General features: G+C 39.8%; 1 protein-coding gene across 6 annotated transcripts; it reads left to right on the top strand.

Annotated features, from left to right (window-relative positions):
* The first annotated feature begins 422 nt into the window (after positions 1-422).
* ZNF713 (zinc finger protein 713) lies at positions 423-27596 on the top strand. 6 transcript variants are annotated; one of them, XM_024744682.1, is made up of 7 exons: positions 474-600; positions 2627-2732; positions 10657-11084; positions 11682-11767; positions 21801-21927; positions 22255-22347; positions 26120-27169. In XM_024744682.1, exons 4-7 carry the CDS (start codon positions 11684-11686, stop codon positions 27160-27162), a joined length of 1347 nt encoding a protein of 448 aa, XP_024600450.1. In that variant the 5' UTR covers positions 474-600; positions 2627-2732; positions 10657-11084; positions 11682-11683; the 3' UTR covers positions 27163-27169. The 6 variants fall into 6 exon arrangements, 5 of the variants coding, with proteins under 5 accessions (XP_024600452.1, XP_024600450.1, XP_024600449.1 ...); XM_024744684.1 differs by lacking the exon at positions 2627-2732 and having other exon boundaries at positions 423-600; positions 26120-27596; XM_024744681.1 differs by lacking the exon at positions 2627-2732 and having other exon boundaries at positions 492-600; positions 10588-11084.
* Positions 27597-27989: the final 393 nt, after the last annotated feature.

Genomic DNA, 27989 nt, shown 5'->3' with positions numbered 1-27989 from the left:
CTTAAAAGAATTCCATTAGTCTCATCAGTGGACCTGTATTATATATATTCAATCATTATTATTGTATTTTTAGTTTCGTCAATATAAAATTTGGGAGGGGGCCGGTATTTCAGGACTGAGGAGAGCGACGGCTTGTGTGGTCACCTAGGGGACCGAGCAGCGACTCACGCGGGAGCTTCTGATTGGCAGGGGCTATGAGGGGTCCTCGGCCCTCTCGGAAGGCGCAGTTCTGCGAGTGCCGGGAGCGGGAGGTCCGGGCCCCCGGGGTCAGCGCGGCCCTGGTGAGAAGCAGGCCCGGGGAAGCGGGTGGGAGTTGCGAGCCCTGCATATGGGAAGCGGTCGGCCCTGGGCGCCGCCGGCGCATGCGTATCGCAGAGCCGAAGCCAGCGCGGCGCGACCGCCATTGCTTGGAGGCTTTCGTCAGAGCCCGGCTGCGCCGGCGGCTGGTCCAACCCCAGGGGCCCCGTCACTGGGCGTCATTGGCTCAGGCATCAGGGCCCTCATCACCCTCTCCCGCTTGGGTCCGGACGGGCAGCGGCAGCGGCGGTGTCGTCGTCAGGGGGCGGAGCCGGCCTGGGCGCCCTTTGTCTGTGGAGGCGGGTGAGTGCGGCCCCCGCGGGCGGCAGGCAAGGGGGCAGGGCGGGCGGAAGCCCCGGGGTCCCGGGTCGCGGACGCCGCCCCTCCGGTCGACTCGGAGCCACCCCAGCGGCGCCCTAAGACTACTTGGATACCCTGTGCCCCTTTGATAGGAAGGCCTCCGCATTCCAATATTACAAACCTATTTTCCTCTAATATCTTATGCAATTTATTTTGGTATAGGCGTGGGTGGGTATCATTTTTGGAAAGTTTTCCCCATCTCAAGAGTATTAAAACATGCACCTTTATTTTCTTGTAATACTTTTAAAGGATTTTTTACATAGCTTTTTTTCTTTTTTACATTTTAACCTACTTGGTATTAATTTTGTGATAACGTGTTAGATAGGAATATGCCTTTTTCCCCGGTGGTCTTGCCATCATCTGTTTTCCCACTGAATTGAAATGACGCTTTTATTCTATTCTGCAGGCGTGTGTATACTCGGATCTGTTTCTAGACTGTTTCACGGCCCTCACAGTTTCTGCACTGATACCATTTTGTTTTAATATGTGGCAGAGCAGATTCCCCTAATTGTGTCTTTTAACATAATGAGCTTTCTGTGTCTTTTAGTTATTTTGATTTGTGGGAAATGTAAAAGGTACAAAAGTTACCATTTTCTAAGAGACAGAGTTGACCATGGCACTTAGTAGGTGCTCTTCTTAAATGGAGAATTTGTTGAAAGTCACTCTATTGCTGAAAACTTTTATATGCTTCCCTGCTGCCATCAGGATAATGTTTTAGTTTCTTAGCAGTGCCCTCAAAGCCCTTTATGACCTTAATATTGCATACTGCTTGGCCTTCCACCCTTGCACTTTATGCTGTAGCCCTACCAAACCACCCAAACAGGAAACAAAACCCTCTGGGGAAAATTCATTAATTTAATGATATCAAAATTTAAAGTTTTTGTATTTGAAAAGAACAAAGGGCTAAAAATTAGAGATTTGAAGAAAATATTTGCAACATGTGTTAGAGAAAGTGTCTATAATATGTAAAGAGACTTGTTGAACAAAGAAAAGAGAAAAAAGAAAAGTGGGCAAAGGATATGCACAGGCAATTTATAGAAGATACAGGAAACCAATGAAAAAAGTGCTTAACTTCATAAGTAACCATAGAATGCAAATGAAGACAGATATTTTTCACCCACTGGACTGGCAAAATATAAAAATATTGGTGATACAAAGTGTTGAGGAAAGTGCAGGGGGGAAGGGCACCAGTTGTACAGTTGAGGAAGTATTTTGGATGGCAATTTGACTGCATTTACAAAAATGTTAAATGAGCTCACTCTGTGGTTCAGAAATTCTATTCTAAGATCTGTCCTGCAGAAATACTTGCACAGGTGCACAGGGAAGTATGTACAAAGATGTTTATTACAATATTGTTTGTAATTTGAGAAATAGGTACAGCTTAAATGTTCACTCTGGATATGGTTAAACATATTGTGATAGACCCATACAGTGGAATATTGTGCTGCTATAAAATAGAATAAGATAGTTTATTATGTAGTTTATTGTGAAGTTAACACACAAAGAAAGATTTCTAAGACATTAGTGAATAAAGGATGTTGCAGAGCAATGAATATAGTATGGTGGGCATTATGTTAAGTATGTATGTGGTTATATTATGTATGTTCATAAATACACAGAAAAGGATGCAAACCAAGTGACTGACAATGAGTTACCTCCAGGGAGGGAAGTAGAGTAGAAGAGAAGTTGAAAGGCACACATATTTTACTCTGTGTACACCCATGTTTTGCATACTCATGTTTTTATGTAGAATGTGTAAAAAAAAAAAAAACCTTGTTAAAGTGTATAATCTGTGTAAGGAAAACAAAACAAAACAAAAACCCTCACACGCACTTAGAACCTATACAGAGAGAAAAAAAACCCAGGTTTTCTAAGGTAAAATTTTAAAATATTAGCTTTTTCAGAAAGCAGCAAAAATTAGAGACAAATGATAAAGTGAAGACTGTATTTGTTATCTATGTTATGACAGGGGAGTTGCTGGTTACTGTGTTCAGAGGTCCCCAAACCATACTCAGGTTCAGTGATGTTCTAGAAGTACTTACGGAGCTCAGCAAAACTGTTACACTCCCAGTAAGGTGAGTATTACAGTGAAAGAATGCAGATTAAAATCAGCAATGAAAAAGCATGTAAGGCAGGGTCCAGGAGAGACCAGGTGCAAGCTTCCAGTTGTCCTCTCTCAATGGACTTGTGCAAGTAGTCCTTAATTCTCTGAGCAATGATGTGTGGCCATATGTATGCAGTACTGCCAACCAGGAAAGCTCATTCAAACCTTGGTGTCCAGAGTATTTATTGGAAGTTGATCATATAAGCATGGCTGCCCATCCATTTTGCTGACCTCCAGTCTCCAGCTCCTCCAGTGGGCAAGCTGATACCACATGGCCCAAGGTTCCCACCATAAATCCCATTGTTAGCATAAACTTTTTGACCAGTCCCAAGGCCTCAGGTAAACAGAGACACACTTAACAGACGGGATGTTTCAGGGGCCCTTTCCTTGGAATATGCAGAGTTTGGACGATTCAGACCTCATTTAGTCCTTTATTGCAGACTATGTGATAAAGGACTCTTAGAAATCAATAAGAAAAAGACAATATGGTAGAAAAGTGGACAATTGACACAAAAGGGTAATTTATAAAAGAAAAAATATAAAAGTTAAAAATCCTACCCTATGGGCTTCCCTGGTGGCGCAGTGGTTGAGAGTCCGCCTGCCGATGCGGAGGACACGAGTTCATGCCCCGGCCCGGGAAGATCCCACGTGCCGCAGAGCGGCTAGGCCTGTGAGCCATGGCCGCTGAGCCTGCGCGTCCGGAGCCTGTGCTCCGCAACAGAAGACGCCACAACAGTGAGAGGCCTGCGTACCGCAAAAAAAAAAAAAAAAAAAATCCTACCTTACATGTTATCTAAGAATTGCATATTAAAGCAGCAGTTAAATACTATTTGTGTATTAGATTTAAAAAGAATAATACCTAACATTGGCTAATGGTCACTATCATATATTGCTGAATATGTAAAATGATACACCTTTCTGAACACCTTTTGCCTTCCTTTTTACCCAGCAGTTCCTCTGCTAGGAATTTATCCTAAGGAAATAGTCAGGCAAAATTATGCCAAAACTGTATAATGTTTGCTGTTGTCTGTAACAGCAGAGAAAGAAGGAGAGAGAGAGGCCTAAATGTCTACTAATAATAAACTTGTTAAATAAACTTTAGGTATCGCATGCAGTGGAATATACTATGAGCCTATTTTTTAATGAATATTTAGATTTTTGTTTTCTACCATGAAGTGATGTATACAATATTATCAATTAAAATCCAGGTTTCAAAAAAGAAATAACATGCCATATTATAATGTGCATGAGTGTGTGTGTGTGTTTGTGAGGGAAAAGCCTGAAAGGCTATATCCCAAAAAAGTAATTGGTTATCTCTAGGTGATGACATTACAGGTGATTTTTTTTCTGCTTTTCTGTATTTACTAAAATTTTCATTTTAATATTTGTCAGAAAATAAAGTGAAGGCGTTTCCACAGTAGAGAAGGGGTGTGGAGAAAGATCTCTCTGGCTGCAGTGTGAAGAAAATGTTGGACTAAAGTCAAGGACCAGTTAGATGGGTGTGGCAGTAATCAAAGTGAGAGATGATACCTGAATAAAGGTAGTGGAAGTGAAGATGGAACACTCACTACGTGTTTAAGGAGGGAAATTTACCAGGATTTGACGTTTGATTGGGGAATGAGACTAAGGGAAAGAAAGAGAGGTCAGGAATGGCACTCAGGTTTCAGGTTTGGTAGCACTATTCCTTGAGACAGGGGATATGATAGAGTAAGAGCAATATGTAAAATATATAAATACCGCTAACTAAGTGCTAATATGATCTAAATATTTACAAATATTTAATCCCTTAAGCCTCACAACAAACCCACGAGGTAGGTGGGGATGTCCAATAAGAGTGTATGTGGTTATATAGCTCAAAAAAGATGATCAATGAAACCGTAGCAATGGGTGAAGCCACCTGAGAGTAAATAGACTACATTCAGCCCTTTGTATTTGCGGCTTCCACATTTATATATTCAACCAACTGCAGATGGAAAATATTTGGGGAAAAAATTCCAGAAAGTTCCAAATAGCAAAACTTGAATTTGCCATGTGCAGGCAACTGTTTATGTAGCATTTATACTGCGTTAGGTATTATAAGTAATGTCATCTAGAGATGATTTAAAGTATACAGGAGGATATGTATAGTTTATATATAAATACTACACAGCATATTATATAAAGCATTTGAGCATCCTCAGATCTTGGTATCTGCAGTGGATTCTGGAACCAGTCCCCCAGGGATACCAGGGGACGGCTGTAAAAATAGAAGAGAATGAATACAAACACTAACAAGTAAACGTAACTGTAGTACAAATGAATGACATAATCTCACTGAAGGAAGTGGCAAAGAAAAGAACTGACCTAAGTAACTTTAGGAACCACTATCTTGACTGGATACTCTAAGGTTAAAGACAAAGAAAACTCTACATAAATGCTGTAATCAAGCTAGTAAATGTGTTTCTCACAAGGGTATGAGTTAGTAATTCTGAAACTACTTTGTGTGTATACCAGAATTGAACAAATAAGTAAATATATTGTAGATAATGAGAGCCAACAACTTTTCACTGTTGAAGAAAGAAGTTACCAATGAGAAAAGGAAGAAGACCAAAATGAGCCCTGTGGTATCGGATTGGAACCAGAGGTGTCAGTGTGAACTCATGGTATTTAATATATAGACAAACACAATAGAAGTATGTATATGTGTGGTTGATATGCATACATATATACTTCGTAGCTCAGTCTCCTGGAGGGCCTAGAAGCAATGATACACCAGTAGCAAGCAGCACACCTGGTACCCAGATTTTTGTGTCTAAACACTTTTCCAATAAATGGAACCAGGGCTCTTTGGAGAACTGGCTGATTCCAGGGATGGTCAGGGAAAATACAAGAGCCTAGAACATCTTATGGTGACAGGAAGTGTTCAAAATAGCTGAGCTGGTTAGAGTAACACAGGAGCCTGCTAATGGCCAAAGCTGGAACAGTTTGTATAATAAAATAATAATGTTTTGTATTTTAACTCATAAAATAAAACAAATATCCATAAATCCATACAGATATAAATAAATTAGAGCCAAGGAACAGCTTTTCCTTATGGAGAAATTCCAATTAATAATTAGTAGGAAAGAGGGAAATAGAGAAATCACCATTAAGCAAACACCATATTAATAATTGTTGCAGTGGAGAAACCTGGTAAACACCACCTTAACCAGGTGATAATGGTCAACGTTACCATTCATAAGACATATCTACATCATAAGCCCATTCATATTATGCACTAAGAAAGACACATCACTTCTGTGTCATTCTTGCTAAAAATCTTAACTTCATTCCAACCCTGAGAAAACATCAGACAAACCCAAATTGAGGGACATTCTACAAAATAATTCATTAGTACTCTTCAAAAGTATCAAGCTCATGAAAGAAAACCTGGGGAGCTGTTACAGATTGGAGGAGACTCAGGAAAAATAAAAACTAAATGCGATGTGGGATCCTGGATCAGAGAATATTAGTGGAAAAACTGGTGAAATTTGAATTAATAATATTGTTAAATTCCTGGTATTGATCATTGTACCATGGTTACGTAAAATATTAATATTAGGACAAGTAGGGTAAATGGTATTTAAGAACTGAGTACTACTTTTGCAGCTTTACTGTAAGTCTAAAATTGGTTCAAAATAGAAAGTTAAAAAATAGGGCTTTCCTGATGGCGCAGTGGTTGAGAGTCCGCCTGCCAATGCAGGGGACACGGGTCCGTGCCCCAGTCCGGGAAGATCCCACGTGCCGCGGTGTGGCTAGGCCTGTGAGCCATGGCCGCTGAGCCTGCGTGTCCGGAGCCTGTGCTCCGCAACGGGAGAGGCCACAACAGTGGGAGGCCCGCGTACCGCAAAAAAATAAAAATAACTTTAAAAAAATAAAAAATAGAAGAGCAAACACCAGAACCCTTTCATTTATTCATTGAGCAAATATTTGATACATATCTACTATGAATCACATACCGGACCTTGAAATTAGAATAGTTAAGCAAGACAGAACAGATTCATGCCTTCATGGAGGTTAACATCACACAGTAGTGAGGTATAAATAAAGATGGATAACTGTACAATAATTACAACAATAAAAAGTGCTACCTAAAGAAGGAAGGTGTGTACAAGGGGGCCTCACTTCGTCCGTGATGTCAAAATCTTACTTGATTTAAGCTGAGACCTGAAGGAAGCCGTAGGTATTGCTAGAGGAGGAGGTGGGGGTGGATCCCACACATGGCACATTTAAACACCTAAAAGCAGGATGCTGTGTATGAACCCTCAAAAGCAAACAGCAGAGTGGCTTGAGAGGGAACAGGAAGCAGGTCGTAGGTTTCTTTATGGCTTTGTACTCCAGCCTAAGGAAGCTGCTGAAGAATTTCAAGTGAGGGACTGATAGAGTCAGGTTCAAATCTTTTAAAAGTCCCTTCACTTCAAGTGTGGAGAGGGCGAGAGTAGATTTTGGAAAATCCTAAGGAACAACAATATGTGAATGGTAGGCAGAGGAAAAGGGATTAGAACATAGCCCACTGAAGTAAAGCAAGACGCAGCTGTCAGCAGTACCAGATACCATCAGAGCTCAAGAAAGCAAGAAGTAATGAGGTCCATTGTATGAACTACAAAAGAGAGTTTGGTATTCTTGACCAGAGCAATTTCAGGGGAGTGCTGATGGCAGAACAGAAGCAAGATTACAGAGAATTGAAAAATAAATGGGTAATGAGGAAGTAGAGACAAGTATTGACAATCCTTTGAAGAGTTGTAGCCTTGAATAAATAAAGAATGGTAGTTGCAAAGGGCTGTAAAAGCCAGTGAAAATTTTTAATGTTGGGAGAGACATTAAATGATTTTAAATGATGATAGGAAGGAGTCAATAAAAGTGAAAGATAAAGTTGAAGATCTAGGAATGAGAAGATAGGTGCTAGATTCGTGCCTGTAGGGAGGCTGGAGGGAACGGACTGATTCCAGGGAAGAAATAATTTTGTAATGCAAATTATTGGGCCAATAATATCTCCAGAGGTGCTATTTCATGAGATCTAGGATAGGACCAGTGAGTCTGCTTTTCAACAAATACCATGATTCAAGTGATCTTCAGACCATACTTTGATAAACACTGCTCTTTTGTCTATTTTCCCTGCATCTATTAAACCACTACTCCTGCCTTCATTTTCTTCCCCATCTAGCCTAAAACCTAGGTCTCCCGATTCACAGTCTAGTGTTGTGTAAGGTAAGAAAGATTTCAGAAGTGGTTCAGACCTGGAAGTGGGTGACTGAAGTAGAATGATGGTGAAAATCATTGGGATTGAGGGTGTGAAGGAAACAAAAGGCTCTGATAGTTGTTCTGAGTTCTTGCTTGCATCAGAATCACTTGTGGAGCATTTAAAAAATATGTGGATGCCAGAATTCTTCTCGACAGATTCTGATTTAGTAGCTCTTGGGTAGAGCCTTGCCATATATATATATATATATATATATACACACACACACATATATATATATATATGCATCTGTAGTGTCATTTTATATATATGCATATATATATATATGCATCTGGCCCTATATATATGCATCTGTAGTGTCATTTTATATATATGCATATATATATATATGCATCTGGCCCTATATATATGCATCTGTAGTGTCATTTTATATATATGCATATATATATATATATGCATCTGGCCCTATATATATGCATCTGTAGTGTCATTTTATATATATGCATATATATATATATATATATATATATATGCATCTGGCCCTATATATATGCATCTGGCCCTATATATATGCATCTGGCCCTATATATATGCATCTGGCCCTATATATATGCATCTGGCCCTATATATATGCATCTGGCCCTATATATATGCATCTGGCCCTATATATATGCATCTGGCCCTATATATATGCATCTGGCCCTATATATATGCATCTGGCCCTATATATATGCATCTGGCCCTATATATATGCATCTGGCCCTATATATATGCATCTGGCCCTATATATATGCATCTGGCCCTATATATATGCATCTGGCCCTATATATATGCATCTGGCCCTATATATATGCATCTGGCCCTATATATATGCATCTGGCCCTATATATATGCATCTGGCCCTATATATATGCATCTGGCCCTATATATATGCATCTGGCCCTATATATATGCATCTGTAGTGTCATTTTAAATCTGGGCTGAGTCTAATGCACAGCCCAGATTGAGAACCACGGCATAGATTTTCTATGGGCAGTGAAGTTCACTCAGATTTTTGGAAGAGCTTGGGGTGAAAATGAAAACTGTTAAGCCAGAATCATTCTTCCTCTGAATTGACTATAATTCTAGTATTCTTTAATCAGTCAAGGGAATTTGTTACTTTCCCAGCCATCATGGTTACTTGTTTGAAAAAGACTGGCAATTCTGCAGTCTCTCTCTCTGGAAAGCTCCACCCGTTTGTTGTATGAGAAATTGCACAGTTTGTGGGTCGGGAGTTGTTCTCTTTTTCTGTTCTTTCCAATATAGGAATTAAAAGGGAAATTATTAAAAGAAAGGGATCAGATTTTTTTTTAAGGAAAAGGGAGAAAACAAGTAGCAAAAAGGACTTTAGCATATACTAGAAAGAGCCCAGGGCTGAATCAGAAGACCTAAGTGTTCTAGAACCAGCTCTTTCACTTAGCTCTGTGATTAGAGCTTCATTAAGCCAAGAATTCATTAAACTCAGAATCCTTCATTAAACCAAGGAACTGAGAACTAAATCAGCATTTCCAAAGGTGTATTTTAAGGAACCCTAGTCCCATCAGATGCCATAAAAAGTATTCTCAGGGGACTTCCCTGGTGGCACAGTGGCTGAGACTCTGCGCTCCCAATGCAGGGGGCAGGGGTTCAACCCCTGGTCAGGGAACTAGATCCCATATGCATGCCGCAACTTAGAGTTCGCATGCCACAACTAAGGAGCCCACGAACTGCAACTAAGGAGCCCACCTGCCACAACTAAGACAGCGCAACCAAATAAATAAGTAAATAAATATTTTTTTAAAAAAAGTATTCTCAAACTAGCTATATTTGTATACAATGTATAATATATTTGAAATGTTCTTCATTGCCTTGGGTTCACAAATATAAAGGAGAAACCCTGTCCACTAACATGGTTAGTGCTGTTTTCGTTGTTGTGAATAAATGGTTTTCAGGTGATTGGGTTTGAAACCTCAGGACATCCTTGTAGATTCTATCTGACTCTTCAGACCATAGGACCTTTTTAGAGCTTTTGCTTGGAAAAATAAGGACCTAGTTCTTAAAGTGCTTTAAAATTACTCTTGAAAGGTCTGCCTCTTAGTCAGCTGGTTGTAAAATGTTAGAATCGTGCCATGTCTTGGCTTGAATGGCTTCCTTATCTAACAGGGCCACTCGATTGGAACTGCAGTTTTCTCTTTTTCTTCTCAGAAATGACTTCATTCTTCATTTCTATCAATAGTTTTTGAGAAAAGTTTTTCAGGTCAACTTTTGTGAGCAGAGAACAAATGTTCTCTGCTGAGTATTAGCAGATCAGTACACTTCACTCTGTTGTTCGTATTGGTGAAACACCTGTTTTTTCTTCTTTCTGAGGAGAAAACTCTATCTGAAAGTCTGCCTCTGGGCAAGGACCACATGTTTTCTGTTCTGAGAAGGTGGGAGAGGACTGAGGCTAAGTTTGTTGTAGTTGATACATCTGTACATCTCTGCTCTTTGTAATCTGAGAAATTTAAAAAATGCTTTTTGCTTGTTTTAAAGAAGTCCACATCCTACGGGGCTCTATCTTCATGAATGAATAGTTTGTATGTCTTTATAGACTCCCTAGGTCCCTAGGTGACTGACACTGCTGGATTTCTTCTGCTGACTCTGGTGCATCTTATTACAGTTGCTCAACCTGAAACTGCTCAACCAGGAGACAGATTTGAATATCATAGTGAAGTCTGTACATGAAGGATCGATGCCTTTAGGGAGAAAAACGAATGTAATAGCCACTTTCAGGAACCTCTGCATCTCAACTCTGCATGAACAAGGCAAGATTCTGAGAGTGACTGCTCCTGGGAAGCAGAAGTCATTATCATGGATATCCACTGGCTCCTGACCCTCTCATGAGTTGAGGCACCTTTAATGCCTGGGAGTGGCTGTTTCCTATAAGGCACTGGGACAAATCAGCCTTCAGGGACTGATAAGGATACTGAAGCTGCTAGTACTGGTGTATCTCCTGACTGTCATACTAGAAGAGAACAAGGCTTTGGGGACATTACAACTTAAGAACTGCAAAGAGGTGTAGTCATCCTGGTGGAGGACTGAATCCAGGTACTCAAAAAGGAAAGCGAACATTCTGAAAAATGAAAAGAGTGAAATCTCATTTCTATATTAGAAGGGTCATCCTAAAGAGAGTAGAGGAGATGTCTGGAGTTTGAGGTTAGGGATGAGTTTGTCCCCTTAAAGGGAAAGAATAGGCCCTTAACATATGTTCTCTGCATCACCTCATCTCAGTGGTTCTCATTTCCCACTTAGAATCACTTGGAGACTTCAGAATTTAAAATGCTATTGCCCAGGATCACCCTAGACCATTAAATCCAAATCTCTGGGAATAGGGGCTAAGCACTGGCATCTTTTAAAAATTCCCCAAGTGTGTAGCTAGGGCTGAAAACCAGTGAGCACCTTTGAGCTTCCCATATGTCACAACAAGTGGAGTTATACTACAGAGGAGAGAAAGTCCTGCATTATGTTCCTCAATGTGATAGAGGAACAAGAATGTCACACTTAAGTCACCCAGCCTTTAGGCTTATGTCTTAGAGGGCTTCTCTCTAAGCCATTTGCCATCCTAATCCAAAACAAAAGGCCCAAGATTTAGGTTCAGCCTTAATGTCATACGTTGACAAGATTCTTCTTCTCTCTTTTTCCCAGTAATGCCTTCTCAGAATGCTGTACTTTCCCAGGAGGGAAACATGGAGAAGGAAATGAATGTTGGATCACAGATACAGCGGTCTCAGGTAAGTTCAGTTTTACTCTCCTCTGAAATGCTATTATAGTTCTCAGAATGCGGGCACTTTTATTTTTCAATTTTCAGAAGTACTAAGACCCCAAAATCCAGAGCACTTGAGACTTTTGTGACAGATGCTGATCTCTACGGGATATTTCCCACTCTCCTTGTGTGCCCCTTTATAGCTCTTCTCTCCTTCAGCATTTTTACCAGATCACGGACTCATGTCTGAGCTAGATGTTGTAAAGGTAACACAAGAAGCCATAGACTGTGTTTTAATCACCCTTCCCTTAAATAGCTCACTAGAATTCAAACAACATTTGCCACTCTGTCTGCAAACAATGAATGACGCCCAAGTCACTGTGACTGCTTGAAGGTAACAGGACTGTTAATGTACCTGAGAACATCTGCTGCCACAAGTTAATATTTATCAAGAATCTGTTGTATCTCTTCCAAAACCTGTTTAAACCAGTTGTTACAATTTGATTAAGTATGATGTAAACCTCTATGAGGTATAAGTATGATAAGTTGTTTCTATGAAAACTAGTTGAATGCTTTGGAAAGACTCAGTAAATGCCAGTCACCTTTTAAAATATTGCTGTCAAATTAGGTGTGAGCAAAACTAAAACACTGAAGGAAAACCCTAAAACTCTCAGAGGGTTCTATACCAGTATTATTTCCTAAGAGTCATTTGCTTGTTTTGATTTAATGAAACAGGAAGTGATACATTTTGGATATGGGCACTCAATCATTAAAATCATTCTCATATCAAAAGATAAGGGAGTAAATGTACACTTATGTATTTTAAATTTAAATGTTTAAATCTTTGAGATATTGTTTATGGATCCCCACTTTAACTAGCTGGTACATACCAGATACCAGTCTCGACTGCTTCAGAAAGGAGGATTTCTGTTGTTCCATGTTGTTATGAGATAATCATTATCCACAGGTAGCAAACTCATTGGAGGAGATTTTTTAAAGCCTACATCACACAATTAATATTCAGAAAAGTATAACATTAGGTTCTTCTCTGAATGTCAAAGACAACAAATACAGCAGGTGCTCAGAGAGGAGAGAAGTCCAATTAAGACTGGAGTGGCGGGGGCCTCCCTGGTAATCTGAGAGATCCGCCTGCCACTGCAGGGGACGTGGGTTCGAGCCCTGGTCCGGGAAGATCCCACATGCCGCAGAGCAGCTAAGCCCATGCGCCACAACTACTGAGCCTGCGCTCTAGAGCCCGCGAGCCACAACTACTGAGCCCACGTGCCACAACTACTGAAGTCCACGCGCCTAGAGCCCATGCTCCGCAACGAGAGAAACCACCACAGTGAGAAGCCCGTGCACCGCAACAAAGAGTAGCCTCTGCTCATTGCAACTAGAGAAAGACTGCATGCAGCAATGAAGACCCAACACAGCCATAAATAAATAAAATAAATTTATTAAAAATTTTTTTAAAATTATAAACAGTGTACCAGAGAAAACTAAATTGGATATAATGAAGCTTGATGACAGCTTCTGAGGTCAATAAAAAAGCAGATTTGGAAAAAAAAAAGTAAATGGAAAAGAGCATTTTAGGCATGTGCTAAACATCATGTACAAAAACTATGGGTATATTTGAGAAATCAAAAGAAGGCCACTGTTGTTGGAGTGGACGGAGAGGGGGACTTGGAATAAGCTTGGAGAAGTATGCAGGGGCTACGTATACAGGGCTTTATGACCATGATAAGAAGTTCGGTTTTTATTCTAAGTGCAGTGGAAAGCCTTTGAGAGAATTTAAGCAAGGTAATAACATAATAAGTAACTGAATTCTACTTTAAACATCACTCTGGTGCATGCTAGATAGTAAGTGCATTTGTGAAAGGCAAGAAAGGAAAGGGGAGAGATCCCTTAGGAAGCTATTGCAGTATTCTAGATGATAGAAAGTAATACCTTAAAATTAGAAGATGGAGAAAAATAGGTGGACTTGAGTGCTTTGCTCTGGGAAAGAGATTTTGTGAGAGGGATAAAGACAAAGGAAGAAAAAAGATGACTTCAAAAAATGTAGCCCACATAGAGAATGGACTTGAGGACACGGGGAGGGGGAAGGGTAAGCTGGGACGAAGTGAGAGAGTGGCATGGACATATACACACTACCAAATGTAAAATAGATAGCTAGTGGGAAGCAGCCGCATAGCACAGGGAGATCAGCTCGGTGCTTTGTGACCACCTAGAGGGGTGGGATAGCGAGGGTGGGAGGGAGACGCAAGAGGGAGGAGACACAGGGATATATGTATGTGTATAGCTGATTCACTTTGTTATAAAGCAGAAACTAACACACCATTGTAAAGCAATTATACTCCAATAAAGATGTTACAAAAAAAAAGATGTAGCCCAGGAAATAGCAGGGTAATGGTAGATCAGACCATGTCACTCCTGTGCTCAAAACGCATGGCTCCCATTTCACTCATAGTAAAAGCCAAAGTCCTTATGATGGCCTAAACAGTCCTACAGAATCCGGACCTGTTACCTCTCTGACTTCATCGTTTACTTCTCCTCCTTGCTCATTCCACTCTATCTACCCTGGCCTCATTCATCTTCCTTGATCATGCCACAAACACTCTTGCCTTTGTACTGTTAACTTTTCAAGTCTTTTCTCCATTGTCACCTCTTCAATTATATCTTTCCTGACCACCTTTATAAAATTGCAACTGCCTCACCTCAACATTCTCAAACCCTCTTCCTCTACTCTTCTTTTATCTTCTAACACACTATGTAATTTACCTAGTTATCATGTTTATCTTCTACTTCCTCTGCTAGAGTTTCATAAAGGAAGAGAATTTTAGTCTCTTGTTCACTAGTATATCTCAAGCCCTATAGTTGGCATGTAGGAAGCACTGAATAAATATCTGTTGAACAAATAGGAATTTAGCATATAATATAGCTAACCAGTGGTTAGCTAACCATCTCAAACCAGTGGTGAAAAGATGGTTTATTCAATAATTGATGGTATTTCTGTGGAGCCACCTGGAAAAAGGTAAAGTTGAATCCATACCCCATACTTTACATCAGAATAGTCTTCAAATTGATCAAATATTTAAATGTGAAAAATTAAGCCATAGAAGTAACACAAGAATAAAATGGGAGAATTCCTTTATAGTGTTCACTGAGTAAAGACTTTCTAATTACAACTGAGAATCCAGAAGCCATAAAAGAAAAAATTGATGGGTTCAACTCTTTAAAAATACCCAAAAATCTGTATGAGAAAAGAAAACTGTAAGCAAAGTAAAAAGGCATGTCAAATTCGGAAAAATATTTTTGCTACTCAAATTGTAGTAGGGTAATCTTTCTAATAATAATAGTAGTCTTTATAATAATAATAAAACACTCCTCTAAATCAGGTAAGAGATTAGGAGTCCAATTGAAAAACAACATAAAAAGACAATTCACAGGAAAGAAAATTCAAATGCATCTTAAACACAGGAAAAATGTTTATCTGTACTCATAAGAAGAGGAAATTTAAATTAAAACTAGAGAAAGCTTGACATTTTATCACCAAGCTTTGTATTTCCTACGGGGTTGATATTTTCCACAAGCTTGATAACATACTCTCTTGGCAAAGCTTTGGGAAAACAGACACTCTCTTACATTGCTAATGTGAGTGTGTGGCAGATTGCATTTCCAGAAAAATGACCAAATATCTGCCATCCAAAATGACTTTGACATTCATCCCATCAAGAGACATCGATGTCAGTGTTCCCTGCATTGAATCTGTGCAAGCTTGTGACCAGTAGAAGTGAAACTATGTGGCTTTCAAGGCAGGTCATAAGAGGCAGTAAGACTTCCGCTTCATTCGCTCATGATGCTTGGTCTAAATCCAGCCACCTTGCCACACACACACACACACACACACAAATCCAAACAGCTCATGCAGAAACCTACATGGAGAGGAACCAAGGCCCACAGACCTGGCTGAGCTCTCAGCTGAGAGCCAGTACCAACTTGCCAGCCATGTGAGTGAGCCATCTTGAAAGTAGACTCTCCAAACCACAGTCAGGCCCTCCCAGCTGATGCCATGTAGATCAGAGGCAAGCTGTCCCCACTAAGTTATGCCCAGATTACAGATTTGTGAGCAAAATCAATGATAGTTGCTGTTTTAATCCCCCAAGTTTTGAGGTGCTTTATTATGCAGTGATAGATAAATAACTGGTACAGATTTTGTTACCTGGAAGTGGTGTGCTACCAAAACAAACATAGAACATGTGTCATCGGCTTTGCAGCAGAGCCAGTTGAACAAAGGGCAGAAGATGGAAAGGAAAAGATTATTAGTAGAATCATAACGGCCTCAAGGAGAGTTAGTGGAGGCCTATGGGACCTTTCACAGGGCTTAAAGGATAATAAGGAAAATCTTACTATGAGCTGGAGGAAAGGGGAAGCTTGAAGAAGGAATTTTGGTCAACACTGTCACCTTCAGTAACAAGGAAAATAGGAAATATACTTAATGGACTCAACGATCTACTTAAGGAGATTTTCAGGTAGAAGATTGAAAGTGCCAACTGGCAGCTTCTGGCTGCCTAAAGTGAAATGCTAGAGGAAAAAGAAGATAAAAAAAAGAAACATACAGGAACCAGACATGAAAATATGCTCAACATTGCTAATCATCAGTGAAATGCAAATCAAAACCACAGTGGGATACCACCTCACACTTGTCAGAATGGCTGCCATCAAAAAGAACACAAATAACAAATTTTGGCAAGGATGTGGAGAAAAGGGAACCCTCATACAGTGTTGGTGGGAAGGTAAATTGGTGCAGCCACTGTGGAAAACAGTATGGAGGTCTCTCAAAAAAACTAAAAATAGAACTACCACATGACCCGGCAATTCCACTCCTGGGTATATATCAAAAAAAAATCTAAAACACTAATTTGAAAAGATACATGCACCCCAATGATCAGAGTGGCATTTACAATTGCCAAGATGTGGAAGCAACCTCAGTGTCCATCAACAGATGAATGGATAAAGATGTGGTATATATATACACAACAAAATACTACTCAGTCATAAAAAGGAATGAAATTTTGCCATTTGCAGCAACATGGATGAACTTGGAGGACATTATGCTAAATGACATAAGTCAGAGAAAGACAAATACTGTATGATATCACTTACACGTGAAATCTAAAAAACACAACAGACTAGTGAATAAAACAAAAAAAGCTGACTTGCAGATATGGAGAACAAACTATTGGGGAGAGGGAAGCGGAGAGGGGCAATACAATTGGTAGGGGATTAAGAGATATAAGCTATTATGTATAAAATAAGCTACAAGGATATACAACACAGGGAATATAGCCAGTATTTTATAATAACTATAAATGGAGTATAACCTTTAAATTTGTGAGTCACTATACTCTATACCTGTAACATATAATATTGTACATCAACAATATTTAAATTTTTAAAAAATAAATATAAAGGAGCCAGGAATTACTGAGCTTGAAAAGAAAACTATTTGTCATTCACATCTCTCAACACGTGCCCAGCTCAGCTACATTTTAGAATTGCTATGAATTGCTGTGTACTTGAATGGGAGTGTCTCTAGTGGTTATTTCTATGCCTTTCCCACTGCTTCGAGTTTGTGAAGGGTAGAGGGTGGGGGCCAGATAACTATTTCTTTAGCTCACAGAAGGAAAAATAGGGAGAAAGCTTTCAAGGAACTGTACCTGAGGAACTGTGCTCAAAGATCCTCATCTGCATGTGGACCTGATATAGGTGACAAGATCCTGGACTTCACACTGACGCTCTAACGGGACGAAACATGGGAGTCTTGAGGAAGATGAGTGTATTTTGCATGTGGGAGGGATGTGAATGTTTACATTCAGAGGGTAGACAGTAGCAGATTGTATTTTCTGAAAATGGCACAATTTCTCCCATTCCATAGGCTCCTCATATACTATGATATAAATACTCTTTCTATCAAGAGATGTGGGAGTGTGTTACTTCCCCTTGGATCTGGGCAGGCCTGTGACTGTGGTGGAACTGAAGCTATGTGACTCTCTTTTTTTTTTTTAATTTTTATTGGAGTCTAGTTGATTTACAATGTTGTGTTAGTTTCTGCTGTACAGCAAAGTGAATCAGTTATACATATACATATATCACCTCTTTTTTTAGTGAAGCTATGTGACTCTTGAGGCTGGATGATGAAAGCTGGTTCTCTTGGGAGTTTTGCATTTGGGGTCCAGCTACCATGCCGTGAGGAAGCCCAAGCAGCCTGTGGAGAGGCCCATATGGAGAGAACCTGAGGCCCCTGGTTGAGCTCACAGCTGACAGCCAGCACCAACTTGCCAGCCACATGAATGAGCCTCTTAAAAGTGAATCCTACAGCCCAAAGTTGAGCCGCCCCAGCTGAAACAAAATGGAACAAAGATGAGCTAGTCTCACTGAGTCCTGCGCATGTTACAGATTCTGTGAGCAAAATAAATGATTGTTGTTGCTTTGAGCCACTAAATTTGGGGGTGGATTGTTATACAGCAATAGATAATTACAGAACTGATACAACCCCTGTGGAGGTCAGTTTGACAATATATATCAAAATTGAAGATTCATATGCTCTTTTGGATTCTAGAGGTAGACTTACATGCAATTGCAGAATAATATACATAAAAGATAATTCATTACAGCATGATTTGTAGTAGCAAGAGAGTAGAAAGCAGCTAAAATGTCTGTTAATAGACTAGTTAAATAAACTGTGGAACATTCACACTGTCCCATCCAGCTATAAAAAAGAATGAGGAAGATATCTATGAATTGATGTGGAGGGATTTCCAGGATAAGCTGTTCAGTGAAAAAATATCAAAGTGCAAAAGAGTATTTGTAAAATGCTACTTTTGTGTAAAAAAGAAGAGGAAATAAAAATATGCATATAGGGCTTCCCTGGTGGCGCAGTGGTTGAGAGTCTGCCTGCCGATGCAGGGGACACGGGTTCGTGCCCCGGTCCGGGAAGATCCCACATGCCGCGGAGCGGCTGGGCCCGTGAGCCATGGCTGCTGAGCCTGCGCGTCCGGAGCCTGTGCTGAGCAACGGGAGAGGCCACAACAGTGAGAGGCCCGCGTACCGCAAAAAAAAAAAAAAAAATGCATATAGGGACTTCCCTGGTTGCGCAGTGGATAAACTCCGCACTCCCAATGCAGGGGGCCCAGGTTTGATCCCTGGTCAGGCAACTCAATCCCATATGTATGCTGCAACTAAGAGTTCATGTGCCACAACTAAGGAGCCCGCGAGCCACAACTAAGGAGCCCACCTGCTGCAACTAAGACCCGGCGAAAACAAATAAATATTTTAAAAATATGCATATAGATCTATTTGCTTGTTTGAGCAAAAAGAGACATTGGAAGGGTAAACTTGAGTCTAATGAGTTTGGTTACTTGTAGGGCTTATATGGGACTGGGGTGAAAAAGAGGGAATGGAGTGCAGTGGTATGGGAGGAGGGCTTAAAATTGAATACAAACAGAAACAATTGAACCAAACTTACTTCAAGTTACTGATATATCCACACTGGAAAGGAGTTAACTTTTGAACCTAAATAGTTATTTATACTCTATGTCCTCAGGCTAAAAGCAAAACAGTTCTAAACAGTGAACTCTCATTTGTAGGCTTGTTTTACACTGAGGCATGTGTTAGCAATACTGAAACCACTTTCTTTACATTCTAGGATTGAGCAAATAAGCAAATTCACTGTGCATAACAGGAGCCAGGTTTCTCATGGTCAGAGAAGGGAATTACAGATATGAAAAGAGAGGAGGATGGAATGAACCTTGCCATGTTGGATTAGAATTAGAGGTGTCAGTGTGGACTCATGGGTTTTAATACATATAACTAAATACAGAATTGGGTATGGAGTTGTGTGTGTATACATACATCATTATGTATATTCCTCTCTTTCCCAGGTGTGACCCCTGAGAGGGCCTAGAAGCAGTAATACTTCAGTAGCATTGGACACATCTAGTGCCCAGATATTGGTGTCCAAGTGCCATTCTCCATTAAAAGGAACCAGACATAGCCACTCAGTATTTGACCAACAGAGCAGAACATGACAGACTGTGACCCTGTAGATCTTCTAATGGGAAGCAGAGCTGCTCAGTATTTGACCATTAGAAGGAATCAGGGATCCTTTGAGAAATGGCCGATTCCAGGTTTGGAGCAGGAAAAGCACAACATGAGCCTTGAAAGAACATCTTTCTATCCCAAAAAGTAAAGTACTCAAAGAATGATAGGTACATTTCAAAAGAACAAAGAAGCCAGTTTGAAGGGGCTGCTTCTGGTTAAATCTAGGACCATCTGAGCATTTAAAAAATAGTGATAGTAAATTATTATAACTTATAGAATAAAATAAGTAAGTAAATCCACCTCATATAAATTAATGAATAAATAGGAAGGGAAACTTCTTCAGCACAGTAGAAAGCCAACTAATAATGTACAAAGAGTGTTGGCATTAGAAAAGCACCATGAAAATTACAGCTGGTTCAGGCAAGAATTATCAGTGAAAACCAAAATGAGTGGGTGAAAGTCTGAGGAGGAACAAAGTATCTCCCCCACAAGAAACTTAGTAATTACAGGATTCAGTAGTAATCTTCCAAGGGAAATTACTGGTAGGTAACTACCTTAACCAAATTATCAAAGTTAACATTGCCAGTAATGGAACTAGTCAACAATGCGTACAATTCACTGAGAAGAACCCAGCATCGCTCCTGAACTATTCCTGCCATAAATGCATAGTGTGAATCTACTCATGATGAGACATTAGACAAGCCCAAATTGAGGTTTACTCTACAAAATAACTAGCCTGTGTTTTCAAAATGTCAGTGTTAGGAAATACAAAGAAGGGCTGGGGAACTGTTGCAGATTCAAGGAGACAAAAGATACAAGACAATCAAAAATCTTGATTTTTGTTATAAAGGACATTATTAGGACATTTAGTAAAATCTGAATAAGTATATAGCTTAGACAATAGCACGGTATTGATGTTAATTTACTGATTTTGATCATCCTGTTGTTACGTAAGAGAATTCCTTGTATTTAGGAAATAAATACATTTTTTAGGGGTAAAGGGGCATCACCTCTGCAACTTACTCTTTTTTTTAATAGATTTATTTATTTTTATTTATTTATTTTTGGCCACGTTGGGTCTTCGTTTCTGCTCGCAGGCTTTCTCTAGTTGCGGCCAGCAGGGGCTACTCTTCGTTGCGGTGCACCGGCTTCTCATTGGGTGGCTTCTCTTGTTGTGGAGCACGGGCTCTAGGAGCACGGGCTTTAGTAGTTGTGTCTCACGGGCTCTAGAGCGCAGGCTCAGTTAGTTGTGGCGCACGGGCTTAGTTGCTCCACAGCATGTGGGATCTTCCCAGACTAGGGCTCAAACCCGTGTCCCCTGCATTGGCAGGCGGATTCTTAACCACTGCGCCACCAGGGAAGTCCCTCTGCAACTTACTCTTAAACAGTCCAGGAAAATTATAGAAAGAAAAAGGGAGAGGATGGGCTTTTTCTTTTACTGATCCCAACATGCATCACGTGCCTTCTACTCTCAACCTATTTGCCCTTGTTGCCTTTTTTTTTTTTTTTCTTTTAAAACACACTGGAATATTCTCTCTCCTCTTCTGTCTAAAGCTTAAAAATCTGTTAAGGTTGTACACATGATCCACCAACTTGATACCTACTTTCACTATTTCAACATATCCTGAATTCTTTCAATTCTGAAATCTTAATAGCATGAATTTTCCATGTAGCTTTTTAATTGTTTAGATGATATGAGAGAGTTTCCTCTGCAGCAGGTTGTAAAAAGCCTAAAAGCAAGCATTATTTCATGCATGTTTTTAAACCTGTCTTGAAAGATGATAGAAGATAGAATTGTTGCTTCCAAAATTTTGACCTGGATTACTCAGAGCCCTGAAGACTTTCAGCACAACTCTTTAGACATCCTAACCTTTATCTACTGCAGCACCTTTGCCTCTTCCCCTAAGGGCCCCCGTAAAAAAAAGTTTTCTCTCTGAGCAAGGATGTACTTGGTGTTTCAGGAATCACTGACATTCCAGGACGTGGCTGTGGAATTCACCAGAGAGGAGTGGGACCAGCTATACCCTGCTCAGAAGAACCTCTACAGAGACGTGATGCTGGAAAACTACAGGAACCTGGTTGCACTGGGTAAGGATGGTATCCCTGTAAGACTGGAACTCATTCTACATGGGTTTCTTTCCTTTAGTAGTGAAAACCTTCGAAGCTTTTGTGTGTATAGTTCAGGCCAGGATGGAAGAATGCTAATCAGTTTTGGAGACAGAGACCTCTGTTTTTTGCTTTCTTCTCAGGTAAAAGGTCCTGATTTTGAGATGGGTAGCTTTAGTTTGCTGCCTCTGAAGCCTCCCCTTTCCAAATCCGGAGGCCCTAAAGATTAAACAGGTTGGAAATGAGTTCTGAGAGAGATTTTTGTTCCCAGTATAAAATTCTAAGATACGCATTTTTTCCCATGAATAGGGCATCAACTTTATAAGCCAGAGGTGATCACTCAGTTGGAGCGGGAGGAGCAGTGGATGATGGAGAGAGACTGCCCACCAGACAGCCATCCAGGTGAGAAGCAAGCATTTGGGTGTTTGCACCTCAGTGAAGGAAAATAGTCGCTTTTGAAATACTTAACTGAGTGTGTTACAAATATGTGCCTCTGGGATTTAAAGAGGCATGCTTCTTAAAAATTCAGTTCATATTTGACATTTTTCCAAAGTGGAAATGACTCTCTTACCTTTTTTCTGATTAAACAGATAATATATACTTATTATTTAAAAAACTTACACAACACAAATTTATTTTGAAGGTGTTAGTTTGGATGTCCATAAATACCTTGATGTTGCAAATCTCCATGACGCATTTTCTTTCTCTCTTTATTCATACATCCTCTCGGTATTCTTTAAATCTTTTTCTTCTCCATATCAAAAATCCTCTGCCATTTTTATCCATTTTTCGTTCTTTTTTTTTTTCTTTTTATTATCAAACACGTTAAACTTGTCTAAAACCCATAGCCTCAGTTCTAATTCTCTAGCTCACTTTTGTGATGTGACAAAGGTGTACTACCGGTGTTACTAAAATTGTTTTCTTGGAGATTACCACTGACTTCCTTCCAGTCAAATCCAGTGACTAAAAAAACCACAGTTATTGTCTCCTATGATTGTGTTGCATTTAACTGTGCTGACTTGACTTTCCTGAAAGTACATTCTGGCTTGTGATACACACCATTCTTGCTTCTTCTGGCCTCTCCCCTGTCTCTCTACCTGCTCCTTTAAATACCCTCTCTCCCTCCTTATTCTTTTAAAGGCATATATTCTTATGGACTTGGTGTTCACTCTGTAGTATCGTGCTTTTAAGTGGCCTTTCTATGTTCATTTTCCCATTTCTACATTTCTAGCCTCAGTATTTCACCCACATTCTCTTCCCAGATTTTAGATTATATTTGTGTTTATGAATGTCATGCTATCATCTTTTTTTTTTGGCTTCATTGGATCTTCGTTGCTGTGCACGGGCTTTCTCTAGTTGCAGTGAGCGGGGGCTACTCTTCGTTGCGGTGCGCGGGCTTCTCATTGCGGTGGCTTCTCTTGTTGTGGAGCACGGGCTCTAGGCACGTGGGCTTCAGTAGTTGAGGTGCATGGGCTCAGTAGTTGTGGCTCGCAGGCTCTAGAGCACAGGCTTCTGTAGTTGTGGTGCATGGGTTTAGTTGCTCCGTGGCATGTGGGATCTTCCCAGACCAGGGCTCGAACCTGTGTCCCCTGCATTGGCAGGCGGATTCTTAACCACTGCGCCACCAGGGAAGCCCCTGTATAATGCTTGATGAGGGTGTTCATCCTTAGCAGTGCCCACCCTCCTCTTAAGGGCAGTTGCAGTCATGTCTACTAACATAGGGGCTCGGGTTAGGTGAGGAGCTGGAGCAAAGAGACTAGAGTTTGTTTTTCAAAACTGCTTTAAAGCCCAAGATAATCATTGTCTCCATCTGGAGTCTAGACCCTGTCCCCTGGCGTCTTGCTGGGTGGCAACCCTTTGGTTGAAGATCTGATGTGCCTTGAGGGTGTCTACCATGGGGGAGCAGTGCCTGTACATTTCATGCACTATCACTCCTCCTGGTATGTTGATCAGGCTGCCCTGTTTCCAGGGATAAATGAAAGTTCTGGAAGATAGGCCTTAGGCAGTGAATGCCCTGAAATCTACTCCTAGGCTGTAGGAGCCTAGAGCACCACACTTACCTGTGGTTCCAGGAGCCAGGTCAGCAGCCTGTGGATTTTGATGCTAAGAGAATAGAAAAGACAGTGTTCTGAGCTCCAGCCAATTATTCCAACCATTTTAGAGCCAAAGTCCCTGAGCAGACAAAAGCATTTTATCTGAAAATAAAGTGGTCCAGTTGATAATTCAGTTGAAATGATAAACTGGTTTAAAATAAATCTTTTAAATCACATTTTTTCCACATATAATTTAATTCTTGACCAGAGTAAGTTTAATTTTCTGACTTGGACTTTTTTTTCTTTTTAAAATTTCTATTGCATGTTCAGCCAACTAACTCTTCATGTTGTGCTATTTGTGATAAGAATAAGCCCGAAGTAACCTAACTTTGGCACATCCATAAAATTGGATATTTTACAGTCCTTTAAAAATTATGTAGAAATGTATTTGATGACATGGAAGTGTGTTCATGATATGCAATAATGTAAGAAAGCAAAATAAAAAACATTATTATGGTATAATTCTATTTTATTTTCCCAGGACAGTTGCTGGCATAATTATTTATTAATGTTGCCTCTTTTGCTGTCAGGTGTCCTTGACCATAAGTATATGTGCCAGCTTCAAGGGGACCACTCGTACAGCTTTGTATATACCTCCCCTGCGGGTAGAAGACCAGGACTAGTGCATGATTCACGTCTGAGAAAGCTAAAGCAGTACAAGGCCTGAGAACAGCTGACTCTGACTAAGGAAATGGCTTTGATGGGTAAGCCAGGAGAAGCTGCTGAGTTAGGATCAGTCTGCGCTACCCAAGTTTTATTGGGACAAGGTATTATGAGTGTTTTTCATGAGTCAGCCAACATGATCTCGTCCAATAGGGTTCATTCATGCCCTAAGGCTGGTCCCAAGGGATTACCCAAAATAGAAATATATCTATCCTAGATCATGGAAATGACTGGAGAGAGAGGGGTCTAGCTAGAACCTTCCAAGAGTCATAAAAGTTCCCAAAAGTGAGTCTGTTTTAAACATCCACCAAGCTGAGAATGTGAAGCTACTGTACAAAAACTGGCCTATCTCTTGATCTCTCTTCCCTCCACACAGCTGCTACCCTCCAACTCTTGTTAGAAGGGAATTAAACAAGAGTTAGTGAGTGAAGGAAGAGGTGTATAGGGAAATAGTTAAGGGGAGAAAGAAGCAGAGTAGAAGCAGGGAAAAGACTAGCAGGGAAGGAGTAGAGGGGGGGAGAGGCAGGGAGAGAGAAGGAGGAATATTGACTCTGTAACAGCCCAAGGAAGGGGAGAGGGCTTAATTTTGAAGTTTTGAATACTATACATGACTGAACACTTTAATTACTGAATAGAGACTGTGTTTGCAACTTAATGTAAGAGTAGGAGTATCTGTTACCTAATAAAGGAAGAGCATGGGTCCTGTCCAAATCTTCATACAGAAGCAGAGGAAAAATACCCCCACTAAATAAAGTTTAAAGAAGCAGTGGGAGACTGAAATGAAATTTTGTTTTTACCACAATCCATGTGTCATGCTTGTTCAAAATATGGTTACATTTATATTTATGTGAATATAGGAGAAATCTGGCAAGAGAGGCTCCAAACTTAACAATGATTACATTTAGGGGGTGGAATTCTTACTTTGTACATTGGATATGTTACTATAAGCAAGTATTAGTTTTATCATTTTAAACAAAAGATTAAAAATCAGAAGACATACTTTTAAAATAAACCAGTAGTTGATATTATAATAGAATAATCCACAGGTGAGATTTAGAAGGTCTTGGACTTGGACCTGTCTTCTGTAAGTAGTCTTTTCTCTGTCTCCCACCTCTGAACACAGACCTTACCCTGATATTTCTTATTCTCCTTTCCATTTCCTTTCAACTATGTATGCTCCTGATTGATCTCTTCTTTTTATGATTACCACACATATTTTAAAATTTCCACCTGCTCACTGCTTCTTGTCATCCTTCTGTAGTCTTTCCCCTGTTACATAGCCATATTTCAAAACTTTTAATGCCACATTTGCCTTGTCTGCATTACTGTCAGTTTCATTTGGTAATTCACTATGCAATAATTTCTTCTACAAAACAGAGAATACTGAAAAGTGTTTTTATGTTCTGAATTTCTTTTAGATGGGGAGAATAGTCCAGAAATAAAAAAGTCAAACCAGAATATTTCTGATGAAAATAAAACCTGTGACATGCTAATGGAGAGATTAACAGGAGACAGTTTCTGGTACTCCATCTTAGGTGGACTCTGGGAATTTGATTACCGGTTAGAATCTAACCAAGAAAACCAGCAGAGACATTTAGGACAACTATCTTTCACCCACAAAAAGATCACACAGGAGAGAAGCCTTGAATGTAATAGATTTGGGGAAAACTATAATCTGAACTCAAACCTTGTTATGCATCAGAGAATTCCTTCAATTAAGATACCCGTTAATTCTGACACACAAGGAAATAGCACCAAGCATAATTCAGACTTCACCTACTATCAGGGAAACTATGTAAGAGAGAATCCTTATGAATATAATGAGTGTGGAAAAATCTTCAATCAACATATTCTTCTTACTACTCATATTCATACTGAGGGGAAACCCAGTGAATGTGGGAAGGCCTTCAGCCAAAACTCATCTCTTACTCAACCTCAGATAGTACTCACAGGAGAGAAGCCCTATAAGTGTGATGAATGTGGGAAAAGATTCAGCCAGAGGATACATCTTATTCAACATCAGAGAATTCACACAGGAGAAAAACCTTTTATATGCAATGAATGTGGGAAAGCCTTCCGTCAACATTCATCCTTTACTCAACATCTGAGAATTCATACTGGAGAGAAGCCCTATAAATGTAATCAGTGTGGTAAAGCCTTTAGCCGTATCACATCCCTTACGGAACATCATAGACTTCATACTGGAGAGAAACCTTATGAGTGTAGTTTTTGTGGAAAAGCCTTCAGCCAAAGGACACATCTTAATCAGCATGAGAGAACTCATACAGGAGAGAAACCCTATAAATGTAATGAATGTGAAAAAGCCTTCAGCCAGAGTGCACACCTTAATCAACATAGGAAAATCCATACTCGGAAGAAATTATGTGAATATAATAAATGTGAGAAAACCTTAAGCCACAGTCCTTCACTTACTCCTCAGCACATAACTCAGAATTTTTAACTTTGCCCTGGCGGGGGTGGGGGTGGGGTAAGGGACTCATATGAATATATAAATATTGGAAAATTTTGGTCAGACCTTTTCATCCCATGCAATATCCTATTATTCATAGTGGGGAGAAAGGTTATAGATAAACTTTTAATGTGTGGAAGCCAAATAAATTTAGACCTTAAACTAGTAGCATATTATATTCCCAGGAGAGGTTATAAATAGTGAAAGTAATTTATTTTATAAACAAGATTATATGAGGAGTCATGTTCTAAAACTTTTCTTAATGACCAGAAATCCTGTAGGCAATAACCTATGATTATTCCCCTGTGAGTTTTATAGCATAAAGTTTTAAAATTATATAAACATTGATTAATCAAGGCAATGATATAGTATAACCAGTCACATAAACTTGAAATAAACAGAAAAGAGCAATATTTCTTAAACTTCAGTCATTTGTACGCATCCTTTACAGATTTTACCATATTCAGTGTTTACTTAATATTTTCCTTTAAAGGGACTCAGAGTTTTTAGCCTTGTCCTAGGAAATATTATTTATGGAAATTGTGAGTTCTGTATGCTAATTATATTCTAATTTCCATCAAAATAAATATATAACTTTGAAATTATCCATTGGTGTACCACCTAAGTCTTCTGACCATTTTTTGAGAAGCCATGTGAGAGGATATGGCAGTATTATGTTATTTTTTAGAAATCCTTGCATTATTTTCATCAAACAGGTCCTAGGATCTTTAAGAAGAGTCTTGGAGGAGACTGAGGGTCATATTGATGAACTTTGAAAAGTGATTAAGAGAAGTCTACTTTTCTATCCTGTTATTCTA

The sequence above is a fragment of the Neophocaena asiaeorientalis genome, unplaced genomic scaffold (genome assembly GCF_003031525.2).
Source record: "Neophocaena asiaeorientalis asiaeorientalis breed wild unplaced genomic scaffold, Neophocaena_asiaeorientalis_V1.1 scaffold91, whole genome shotgun sequence".
NCBI classification, from domain to species: domain Eukaryota; kingdom Metazoa; phylum Chordata; class Mammalia; order Artiodactyla; family Phocoenidae; genus Neophocaena; species Neophocaena asiaeorientalis.
The sequence above is the reverse complement of the archived record's forward strand: the minus strand, read 5'-3'. Positions and strand labels throughout refer to the sequence as shown.